Source organism: Triticum urartu, chromosome 2, assembly GCF_003073215.2.
Source record: "Triticum urartu cultivar G1812 chromosome 2, Tu2.1, whole genome shotgun sequence".
Classification (NCBI taxonomy): domain Eukaryota; kingdom Viridiplantae; phylum Streptophyta; class Magnoliopsida; order Poales; family Poaceae; genus Triticum; species Triticum urartu.
The window spans coordinates 285,085,049-285,097,101 of NC_053023.1; the positions used below are offsets into that span (position 1 = coordinate 285,085,049).

The 12,053-nt window shown below is 49.4% G+C and overlaps 1 protein-coding gene across 2 annotated transcripts; it reads right to left on the reverse strand.

The window, feature by feature from the left end:
- Window positions 1-3,595: 3,595 nt before the first annotated feature.
- LOC125537047 (casein kinase 1-like protein HD16) lies at window positions 3,596-10,104 on the reverse strand. Of its 2 annotated transcripts, none has more exons than XM_048700343.1 (17): window positions 9,900-10,104; window positions 8,792-9,255; window positions 7,510-7,635; window positions 7,355-7,428; window positions 7,187-7,256; window positions 7,052-7,107; window positions 6,887-6,958; window positions 6,724-6,818; window positions 6,512-6,575; window positions 6,302-6,431; window positions 5,994-6,209; window positions 5,779-5,909; window positions 4,969-5,143; window positions 4,787-4,877; window positions 4,437-4,594; window positions 4,113-4,301; window positions 3,596-3,860 (listed from the first exon to the last, which is right to left on the reverse strand). In XM_048700343.1, the coding sequence occupies exons 2-17, from the start codon at window positions 9,200-9,202 to the stop codon at window positions 3,801-3,803; spliced, it is 2,118 nt and encodes a 705-aa protein (XP_048556300.1). In that variant the 5' UTR covers window positions 9,203-9,255; window positions 9,900-10,104; the 3' UTR covers window positions 3,596-3,800. The 2 variants fall into 2 exon arrangements, with proteins under 2 accessions (XP_048556300.1, XP_048556299.1); XM_048700342.1 differs by having other exon boundaries at window positions 4,757-4,877.
- Window positions 10,105-12,053: the final 1,949 nt, after the last annotated feature.

The following is a 12,053-nucleotide window of genomic DNA, read 5'->3' on the forward strand; positions in this document are numbered from 1 at the left end:
CACAGCACCCTATCGAGATGGACCAAGGTGGGCGGGCTCTGCTAATTGGACCATGTATAGCGCCGGCCGCTGAGGTAAATCTCCTTGAGCGCGAGGTCGCTGAGGACGTGTCGGAACCGCCCCATCATTATCCTATTGAGATTGTTGTTGCTCTTGTCCTCGTCACGGTAGATCATATTGAAGTCTCCGCAGATGAGCCGTGGACCGGGGCAGGCGTCGCAGACGTCCCGGATCTCCTGCAGAAAAGCGATCTTGGCGTTGTTGTCCTGGGGGGCCATAGATGATAGTGAGCCACCACAGCATGCTTGTGCTACCAGGGGTCGTAACCCGGGCGGAGATGGTGTTGGTGGTGAACATCGGGTCCGTGATCGTCACGTCCCGGCTCTTCCACGCCAGCAGGATCCCGCCACGGGTGCCGCTCGCTAGCAGATAAACATATTCATCAAACTCAGATCCCAATGTCTCAAGGACAGTCGACGAGTAGACGAATTCCATTTTAATCTCTTGGAAACAAGCGATCGAAGCACTGGAAGTTACAACAAGCGAGCGAACTGCCGTACGTCTAGCACGGGCGTTGAGGCCGCGAACGTTCCAATTGATGATTTTGAGGCCGTGATCCATTAGGTAGAGGTCGGCGAATGGGCACGCATCGGCACGGCTAGGCCTCGATCGGGCTGCCCAAGATCACCGTGGTGATAGGCGTCGTGGACGGGTCGGCGGGTAGCACGCGGCCAACAAGCGCGGCAATGGCCGTCAACACGGCATGAGAGAGGGGCGCAGCAAAGACCCCATCGTATGCCTTCATGGCCTCGGCGGAGATCACTTGATCGGTGCCGATGATGCCAAGGGTGCGCAGTATCTGGACCTGCGCACGGCGCTCAGCGGTAGGCGGCACGCCAGGCTTGGCCTTCGCAGCGGTGGCAGATCGTCCGCGGCGCGGCGAGAAGTTCAGGGGCTGCCGGCGTCGTTTGCGCGCAGGGTTGGGGAGGGTTGAGCAAGTCTGCTTTGTTGTCGCGGCGAGGAAGTCTCCAAGGGTCCAGGAGCTGACAGGGGTCGGCTGTCTGGTTCGTCGCAGAGTGATTGGCAGCGTGGCAAAACGCCCTGCGCTGCGCATGTGAGGCGCATAGGACACAGGGGTGGATTGCAGCGTTGACGGGCTTGGGGAAGAGGGCATGCTGGCATGGGCATTAGGAGGCGTGGGCCTTTGCAATATGCGTCTCGGTTCCTGGGCCGCGGGGGAGGGACAAGCCAAGTCAGCGTCCCCGATGGCGGCGGCAGGAGGGGCGAAGGCGCGATGAATGGAACCACACGACCCGCGTCCCGCATAGCCGAGGAGGGGCTGGCATGCAGCTCAGCCAGGGCCACGGGGGTTGACGAGGGTGCAACATCACGCGTCGCAGTGGCAGGGCCGGCATGCAAAGCAGCAGGTACTTCATTGGCCACATGAGCTGACGAGGGCAAAGCATCGCTTTGCCCCGACAGCGGATCAACCTCGGGAGCAATAGGGAGCGAGTCCGGGACCTCACTGATCGGGGATAAGCTGTCCGGATCCCCAAGCGTGCAAGCATTGGCCGTGGTGGGTCCATCGCTAGTTTGGCTGTCTCCCTGCGCGCACGACGACGCGCAAGACTGGGTCGTTATGGGCCCGGCTGCAGGAGGAGTGTGGGCGGGCGCCAATTGGTTGTTGCCAGCTGTCGGGGTGGCAAGCACCACCGCTAGGGTGGGCGACCCGGTCGGCTTGGGATCCGCTGCAGCTGCAGCTTTGGCCAGCGCAGCCTGAATCCTAGCGCGCTTTTTCTTTCCGCCCCGCTTTCCTCTTTTGGCTTTGTGACTAGGGGTGGGCCCCAGCATGCGGCCATGCATCCATGCATCTGGCACGGGACGGTACGGGCGGAGGCGCATGCGCAGCCGCGGCTGCGCGGGACGCCAGCCAGCCAGGGTCGACCGCCTCGCCATCGGCCCGTAGGCGGCCTCTGGAGCAAGTCCAGCTGGCAGAGTCTACCACCATGCCATCGGCGCGTCCGTCGGGGGCGGAGGTTGGGCGGCGACGTTTTCGGCCACGGCGGCGTTGCTGCCCGCGTCCATGGCAACAACCAGCGGCGTCGTGCGCGCTGCCACGAGCATCGCCATCACCATTGCCATCGCCATTGGCAACATCATCAACCACCCTAGGAAGGGCAGCGGACCTCACTAGCCGGATGGAGATGGGGTACTCCAGAGTGCGGACGGCCGGAGGCAGGTCAGGGCGGATGCCGGGGACGTGCTCGACAATCTCTAGGATGGCATCCCGGCGAATGGAGGCCAAGTCCCGCACGCGCCTGGTGAGCCGGAATGTGGCAAGGTCAGCGCGGGAACGCGTATCCGGGTGCAGCCGCTCAACCCAACAGCCAGTCCCAAGGATGTGCTCGGCCGTGGACAGGTGCCATGCCTGCGCCGGGATGCCGCGGAGCTCGAGCTGCACAGAGAATGCAAAGCTCCCAGCAATGGCGTGGGCGAGCTTGCACCAAGGGCGAAGCAGTAGGGTAAAGTGGGTGGAGTTGATGAGGTGGTCGCCGGCCATCCGGTCCATGATCAGCCGCGAGGAGAAGATGCTGAGAAAGTCCTCCGGGACGTGCTTGTGTACAGTGAAGTCGCCAGGCTGCAGGTCGAACATGGCATGCAAGGTTGCCTCCACGTCGGCCGGGGAGACAGAGGGCCTGGTGCCGGTGATGGTGGCCACCATGCCGCGCGCAAGCACCTCCTCCGCCTCCTCCATCTCGATGGAACAAGCGATGGTGACACGCGCCGGCGCAGAGGCGGGCGGCGGGGTCGGCGGTGGGGTGTTGCGCGGCGGAGCGGGGGAGTTGGGAAGGGGGGTTGCACGGCGGGGTGTCTGGCCCACGACGGTGAGCCGCCAGAGGCTGCGCACGATGGTCACCGGGCAGCAGCGTCTCACAACAGCTGGACTCGTGGCCGGAGATGAGGCAGCGACGGCAACGCGCGAGATTGGTGCAGGCCCGCACTTGGTGTCCGGCCTCCAGGCACCTGAAGCACAGGACGGCGACTTCCTTAGGCGACGGGCTGCGACGGCGGCGATGGGAGGGAGGGGTGGCCGCGCTTCGCGCGCGCGGGCGACGGTTCCTCCGCCGCGGCTGCTAGAATCCATCGGCGTCGAGCACAGGGCCTCCATTGACGCGATGGACCTCCGAGCATGGTCCCAGGCGAGCGACGGCCGGAACGCGGGCGGCCGGCACAGTCGAGCGGAGCGGCACCAAGGCTGAGGAAGCAGGGGCCGGGCGAGACGCGGCCGGCGAGGGGGGAGGAGCACGGGGCCGGCGGGGTGCTGACGACCTCGCGGTAGGAGCACGAGTCAAAGGACTCGCCCGCAAACCGCTCCAACGGATGCGACCGTCAGGGCTAGAGTCACCGGAACGGGCATCGGCGAAGGCCATGGCCAGGGGGGAAGGGAAGGGTAGGAGGGAGGTCTACCAGCGAGGATTCGACGGCGGCGAGGCTGGTGGGGGGCTAGGCTAGGCTAGGGAGCGGGGAGGGGAGTGGGAGCGGAGCGCCATCTCTCACCATACTTTAAGATTATGACTGCCCAACAGCGCAAAGGTGAAACTAACCAAACTATAAATGCAAATTTCGTGTGGATTATGTTAGCATCTTATGGAGAAGGTCCACAACATGCATTCGGTTTTACAATTAGGTCGAATTAACCATCACATCAACTTCTGCTTTTGAATCCTATCATGGCAATTCTCTTGTATCTCACATCAACTGATGCTCATTTGCCAAAGTACTAAACGTCCCTCCCTTGGTCAACTGACAGTTCTCCCGTAGCAGATCGAAGCAATGTACAGATTCTTGGCCCATTTATCCTGCAAGTAGATTCCAAGGTTAACTTGGCACAGCAACAGAAGAAGCTAAGGTACTGAATTCCGGAGACAAGCATCATACCGCCATGTAATCTACTGCTCCCTCCGTCCCATAATATAAGACCGTTTTTGACGGAGTGTCAAAAATGCTCTGATATTATGGGACGGAGGGAGTGGTATGTAATAGTAGAGGATATGAAGAATCCCTGGTATTTTATGACAAGAGTAACACTATTGTATGAGCTGCTAAGGTACCTTTACATGGTTGCTGGGAAAGGCTGAGGTCCGTAGAGTTTCTTGTGTCTCGTCTACTGGTTTCCGTTTTGGCTTGCTCAAGATAAAAGCGGCTTGATCACCGGTAGCTGCTGAAGAAGTTATTCTGTAACCATGCTCCCATCGCCGATGGATGCCTTCACTTGGATACAGGAAATCCAACTCAACAATCTGAAATTGCATAAAGAACTTAGCCTCGTAAACTAGCCATGCTATAGTCACTGGAAAATTTACAGAAATCTATACTGGGACATTAACCGAATGGACAATTTCATATGGCTAACAATGCCAATCAAGTATTCTGACCTGTTCAGAATAGCCAGAGTTCCTTGACATGACTACTCCCCAGCGATTTCCAGCTGTGGCCATAGATGTTACATGAAAACCTTCTTTCCACTTTTTATTGATCCACTTGAAGGGGAATGATTCGCTAACCTTGTACGATTGTTGAGTGTAAGGAGTTCCTGCAAACATGACACAGAACAAGTTATATCATATTATGAATAACCCTGTGAACAATGACATTTATGGGAGGTACCAAGCTAAATACGTACAAACAAAACATTTGGTTTTTTCTTTGTCGTCAACAAAAATATTGCCACAAAATACAAATTTAAGTGGCAAACCTGATTGATATAAAATCGTAAGCCACAGACCTTTAGACATTACAACCAATGAACTTCCGTTCAATGCTCCAGCTATTGCTGTTATGTAGAAACTTTTCTCCCACTGATCCATTATCCAGTCCTGTGTATTGGAAACAGAATTAGGAATCCTCACTCGGTAATTTATCAACAGCACTAATCAATAATAATCATGCTTTATGAGACTACCATACCTTGTGTAGAAAAACAGGTGAGAGTTCATAAACCTGAGAACCGAAACCAGTTCCTGCATCCATAATGAGAGCCCAAAGGTTTGCTGAAGAAGCCACACAACTGATGTATAGACCATCCTCATTACCCTTTTCTATATGCTGTTGAAGCCTGTTGTCAGCAACATTGTAATGATACCTAACAAAGAGAATCAACATATATTGGCTTTAATTTCCGTCAATACAATGCCAAACTATTTATATTTACTTTATAACCAATGTATTAAACAAGGGACTGACAATGAGATATTTCAAAAAGTAAAGGCATGGATACTACGCAAAGAAATATGTGTACATGAAGAAGCGCAAACTGAAAGCCTTAATCACTAGAAACTACAAGCACAGTTAATACCTCTACCAGTACATAAGGAATTGTGCAAACTAGTTACTTGGAGGCCATGGCCACAGATATTTGAATTCTTAGATGGTTACTTTGCCTGCTGTTGCATGTTAACTACAGACAGATGGTTTAAACTCGGGTAATAGGTGTAACAAGAATATCTTGCCTAAACTGAACAAAGAAAACATGGGAAGCAGTAATACGACAATTAACGGGTTTGCTGAACTTCAGTCGACTGAGACTCAACCAAGAATCAGTAGACTGCTTAGCCGTTGGACCTTTGCGTGGAGCTTCGTGCTAGACTGTATTAACTTCATGGATAAGGCAATGAATTTTGGAATTACCACTTAAAAACAGATATCAGAAGTCCAATGATGTCAATTAATCATATTCGTATCATCTACTTTATTTCAAACATCAATTAGTGTAATTACCGCTGCTTCATAGGGCGCCTGGCATTGTAAACTGAAATCCACTGTGATGCTGGGCTCCCTAATCTAACTTTCTTCTTAGGCTGATCATCTTCTTCATGATTTACAGGTAGCCTTCCACGTTTTTGCCCCACCTAGAATTTGGGGAAAAGGTTCATAACAAGACACAGAAGAAGCAAGCTAACCAAACATGACAGTGAAAGTACAGCAACACAGACCTTAAGGGCCCCATCAATTCTGATGGGCCTTGACGCAGGTGATTCAATCAAACTTTCAAAGAGAGAAATAAGTTTGGCGTAATTTGGCTCTTCATCAAATTTCATATTTGTGACAGACTCAAGAAACTGTTTGAACGGAGGTGGGCAGAAACTGCATAACATATCCGGAGAGGTAGCCATTTTTTTCTTGCAAACAAGGAAACTCTTGGTATCTCCCTGTGATGTCAAGAAAGTAACATTTGGAACAGACCTAAGTGAACACCTGGAAAATATAGTGAAGTTAACGCAATAGGTATAATTAAATCTACCTGGTAGCCTTGCCAAGGCAATCTTCCTTTTATTAAAAATATAAGGGTGTATGCCAATGACTCTAAATCATCCCTCCTACTACCTGTACGACCTAGATGAGCATGAGCACTTGCATATCTAATTGTCCCCCTAGTAAAAACGAAGAAAAAAGGGTAAGTAAAGAAGTACCATAGGCGAAAAAACAAGTACGCATAGGGAAAATAACCAACCTAAAGATATCAGGCCTTTGATCATAATCAACATGTTGACCTGACGAATCTCTCCACTTTGATGCTGCACAGTTTAGACATCACCATATCAACACAAATCAGTAATGAAAGAAAAACACACTAATCTGGTTTAAAGAAAAGTAGAAGACTATGACCCTGAGTTATGTCATGAAATATTGCGATGAAATAGAATTTGTTGATTAATAGAATACCTAAACCAAGATCAATAAGGAAAAGCTTCTTCTCCTCAGGTGATCCAGGCAGACCAAGCAGAAAGTTCTCTGGTTTCACATCACCATGAACAAACCTAACAAAAATAGGATGTGTTAACAAGAATGAACAGCGATGCATTGGTTGAAGATAACTTTAAGCTACCCTTTGGAATGAAACTTCTCAAGAATTGATATGGCTTCTACAGCAATGCAAGCAGCCATATGTGGAGACATCCTGTTGGAAGTGTTAAATCTTTTAGTACAGATTACAGAAGAACTTTGTCTTCAATAAAGTATACAATGTCAAAAGGAACAAGAGGATGCTCACGCTTGTCCCAGCGAATTCCATACATCCCAAAGACTGGGACCAAGGATATCCATTACCTAGTTATTTTTTCAATATGATCAATTTTAAAAGAAAAAACAGCCTACCAGTCTAGATGATTAACTTAAATAAACTCACAAGGATATAGTAGTCGCCCTGCCGGCCCTTATAGTGGACTGCCGGTACACCATAGCAGCCGTTGAGAGTCCTTGTTACAGAAAAACCCAATGCTCACTGATCAGAAAGTTCAAGAGACGAAGAGAATAGCATAACTACAAAAAGGAGTTGACTGTCCAAAGTACGTACTGATAAACTTGCCACTCATATGGGGGGACAAAATTGCACCCTTTACTACTCCGGTGCTCAAACTTCAATGCAACCTACATAGTTATTATCCGTAGTTTTGATTAATGTGACAAAAAGCTGCCTTTTTTTCATAAACATTTTTAGAGCAAACAAACCTCATATGCATGAGGACCAGTGCGAGCAGTCCCACCAGATACCCTTCTACCAACATACACTTGACCAAAGCCACCTTTACCTAGTTTCCTGTCAGTTATATACACAGGAGAATTACCTACATGAACCTGCAGAAATGACATGGTATTAGGAGCTTCCAAATAGCAGAACTGACAACTCCGACAAAGCGACAAATAAGACATTGCATGTCCCTCATAGCATCATCTAGAGCAGAATTTTCAGTGAGGCGAAATTGTGCAACGAGGCAATGGACCTAGCTGTAGCCTGTCATTACACAGAGACCTACATTGCAATGTAAGAAGGCAATTTTGCAGTTCATCTACTTCTGGGCCATGTGCAACTATATTCGAACTACAAGGACTTAAAGAAGTAGCATGTTTTTCCATGACAATTCGCTGTTTTGTGTATTGGATTGGATCAAGATAACGGACCTGTCAAGTGGGATGCTGCCAAGTAGCACAACTGGCAACTATGACAAATAAGATATTGCAGGTCCCTCATAGCATCATCTAGGGCAGAATTTCCAGTGATGCAAAGTTGTGCAACAAGGCAATGGATTTAGCTGTAGCATGTCATTATATGCATAGAGATCTGGATTTCCGGATGCAAGAGGGTAATTCTGCAGTTCGTTTACTTCCGCGCCATGTGAAACTATATTCGAATTACGTAGGCCATATTAACTACTCCCTCCGTTCCAAAATAGATGACTCAACTTTGTACTAACTTAGTACAAAGTTGAGTCATCTATTTTGGAACGGAGGGAGTAACTGGTAAGCTTTTTCTAGATCTACAACAGAAATATTTGACAGTTTAGGTAAACTATTTAACCGTAGCAATGTCTACCCCTGAATTGATGGATGAGTCCCTAATGTGATGGCATCAAATAAGGCATGAAACAATGGATGTAATCTATGTAGGACAGAGGGACAAAGCGAAACACTCCCGAGGATCCATAATAAGTGGCGCGGTTTTGTTCAGTTCAAAACTGTGGCACTTATTTTGGACTGGATGGAGTTTTTTTTTCTGTTTTGTGCTCCGAACATACAGCATGATATCCTATGTTTAGTTTTGCAACATTAACAAAAGATGAAGGTCCTTTTGCTTGTGCCCTATGTGATCAATCTAAAACAGAATGAACATCCTAGAGAACATGAGTAAGGCGTAAACCATTGCATTAAAATTATTGAACTATAAAGTCAATTGAAAACTATGTCAGGTCACAAAATGGCGGTTCATGATAAAAAAATTATGGAAAAGAAGTACCCTCTCCGGGATTGGTGCTATTGTTGAATCGTCTTCAGCGCCGACAAGCTTCTCAGCACTTTCACCATCCATTCTCATACCTTTATTGCCGACACCCTGAGCAACCTTGTTCAAAGCAGGGTCCTTGGATTCACAAACAACTGCATGTATGGCAACAGCTTTAGGGAGGTGTTCAGAACCCAGGTTAGCATCCAAGTCAACAACTTCCGCTCCCTTTCTTGCACGCCTTGGTGCCGGCACCACTCTTCTCCAAGGAGCACCCTTTCTGCCCCTGGCAGCAGGTATATGATCGCACTTCCCTGCTCTCTGTGGAGCAGGCGGCACCGGTTTCACAGCCGGCTCTGCTTGTTGATCGTCAAGCTTCCTGAACCTCAGACGTGCTTGGCGAGTACTGCTGCGCAGTTCTGGCATCCTCTCCCCATGCAACTTAAGTCGGTGTTCGAGCTGTCGGAGCCCTTTCCAATCTACACAAGCATAAACACAGTTGAAATTGTTGATCAACATACATAACTAAATAGAACTATTTTTGTAGACACAAATGGAAATCTGGAACAAGTGTTTCATACACTAATGTGCCCACAACCGCCCAACATGGAAAAAGTCACCGCCGGTGGTAACCACAGCATACTTCGTCTTCACCGCAGCCTTTCACGAGGACGAATGCATCGATTGGCGTGGAAAAGAAAGGGAATCAATCATCTGACCACCCCCCACCCAAAAAAAAGGAGATTTCCACTGGAGATAAAAATTCCGTCTTTAGCAGTAGATCACCAGCAATCCGGCACCCAATCGGCAAGCGTACAACCCACCCAAATCCCAACTCCACTAACAGCCCGTTCTGTCGCCCAAATCCGGCGCTCACGCGCGCGCACACACACAACTGACACCATTCCTTCCGGTGCCCGATCAGCTGGCGGCGGCCAAATCGGACCACAGGCAACCTGTCAGAGCGCGATTTTCCCCAAATGGAACGCTCCCACACCTCCTGATCGCAGAGGAACACACCCAGGCGCCATTTTTGGACCGATTCTTTTTTCAAAAATATAAATGAAAAATAGGTGCAGAGACAGAGAGAGGAAGCGGGAGATCGGGGTGCGGGGATGCTCACATCGACGTAGCGGCGGCGACCGGGAGTGGAGAAGGAGGAGGCTCGATTCGTCTCCTCGGGAGCCGCGTAGTGGTGGGGGAAGGCACACGAATTGTGGAGATGGAGCTGCTGGTCTCGTCTGTATCGTCTCGTGCTGGTGGCGTTCATGTGTGGGGGGTTCGGTTTGGGTCGTGGCGCGGGGGGAATCGCCCCGTGCGAGAGCATTACTAGTAGAATCCCTAAATAGATCAAAAAAAAACCTAAATCCTCAAATCCTTGTAGCAGTTTTAAGGATTGAGAAGTGCCATTTTTTGACACTTTTAAGGGTTGAAAAATAGGGGCAAAGACTAGAACCCTCAAACCCAACCCTTAAACTAAGGGTTGGGTTTGAGGGTTCTAGTCTTTGCCTCAACCCCAACCTTTAAAACTGTCATTTCATATATCACACATTTTATCACATTTCATCACAAATTCCATCACATTTGACATAAAACAATAATCATTCTAGTTATTATTACAACACCGAATAAAAAAATAATCATTCAAATTATTACAACAATGTTTGAACAAATTACACAAATTGTTCGAATCAAATAGGACATAGAAAAGTAAAACAAAGATACATCATGGGCCAATGCGCCACCCATCCAACTGCCAGTGGTGCTCTATTAGATCATTCCGGAGCCGACCATGAGTGGTTGCATCCTCAATCTCACGATGTATTTGAAGAAAAGCGTGTATGCGAGAAGGGTTTCTTTCCGGTTGCACACGGGTACCAACATTGTCATAGAAACAAGGAAGGTTTAAATCTCTTTCATCCTCTAGGATCATGTTGTGTAGAATCACACAACATTTCATGATGTTCATCAAGGTTTTTTTTCCCAAAACCGAGCTGGACCACGAACTATGGCAAACCTTGCTTGCAAAACACCGAAAGCTCTCTCAATATCCTTGCGGGCTGCCTCTTGTGCCTTGGTGAAATGAGCCTCTTTTCTTGTTAAGGGCACCCCATTTTTCTCCTTGATGGACTTCACAAGAGTTGCCCATTCGGGATAGATGCCATCGGTGAGATAGTATCCCATTGAGTACTCATTGTCCATGATTTTGTAGTTGCAAGCTGGAGCATCCCCAGAAATTAATCTTTTGAACAAAGGAGATCTATTGAGGATATTGATATCATTGAGTGTTCCCGGCAACCCAAAAAATGCATGCCAAATCCATGTGTCCTGAGATGCTACGGCCTCAAGCACAATGGTAGCATCACGGCTTTTACCGCAATACATTCCGTGCCATGCCTTTGGGAAATTTTTCCACCTCCAATGCATGCAGTCAAGACTACCTAGCATCCCCGGTCATCCCCTTTTTTCATTGATTTCCATTAATCTCTTTGTATCTTCCTCGTTTGGTGCCCGAAGATACTGCTCACTGTACAGCCGAATGACCAACTTGGCAAACCTACGGACTGACTCCGTGGTTGTATCTTGCCCAATGCAAAGATACTCGTCGGTATAATCCGCGGGTATGCCATAAGCGAGTACCCGCATTGCCGCCGATATCTTTTGATATGCACTAAACCCCATGATACCGGCGGCGGATCTACGACGTTTAAAGTAATAGGAGGCGGCCTCACAATCGGTGACAATCTTCACAAACAAACTACGCCGCATTCGGTACCTTCTGCGGAAGAGACGAGGAGGGTATGTAGGTACCTCCGTGAAGTAGTCTTCCATCAAATGCTCGTGTCCGAGAGCGCGGTTCCGGTAGATGGTGACTCGCCCCATCTTCGACCCTCTCCTCTGATCCATCAGCTTCACGCGGTTTTCAAAGAATTGCACGTCAATGAGGAGGCTCATCATCTCGACGTCGTCGTCTTGCAACAACTCGTCGATGTCCGAATCGTCGGATGACGACCAACCCGACGAATCGGACAACGAGTCCATGTCGTTGTTGTTCACCTCCATCTACACAATACAACAAACAATAAATTGTGAGTGCCAACAATGAATCAAAAAGGAAAAAAATAAAACAAAAAGGAAGAACAGGAAGCATACCTGCGGGGAGCTCGGGGCGGCGGCGCGGCTGCCTCTGGCCCGCCTGGCCTCTGGCGCGGCGGATCGAGGAGGCCTGAGGCCGGCCGGGAGGCGGCTGGGGGCGGGAGCCGACTGGGGGCGAGGG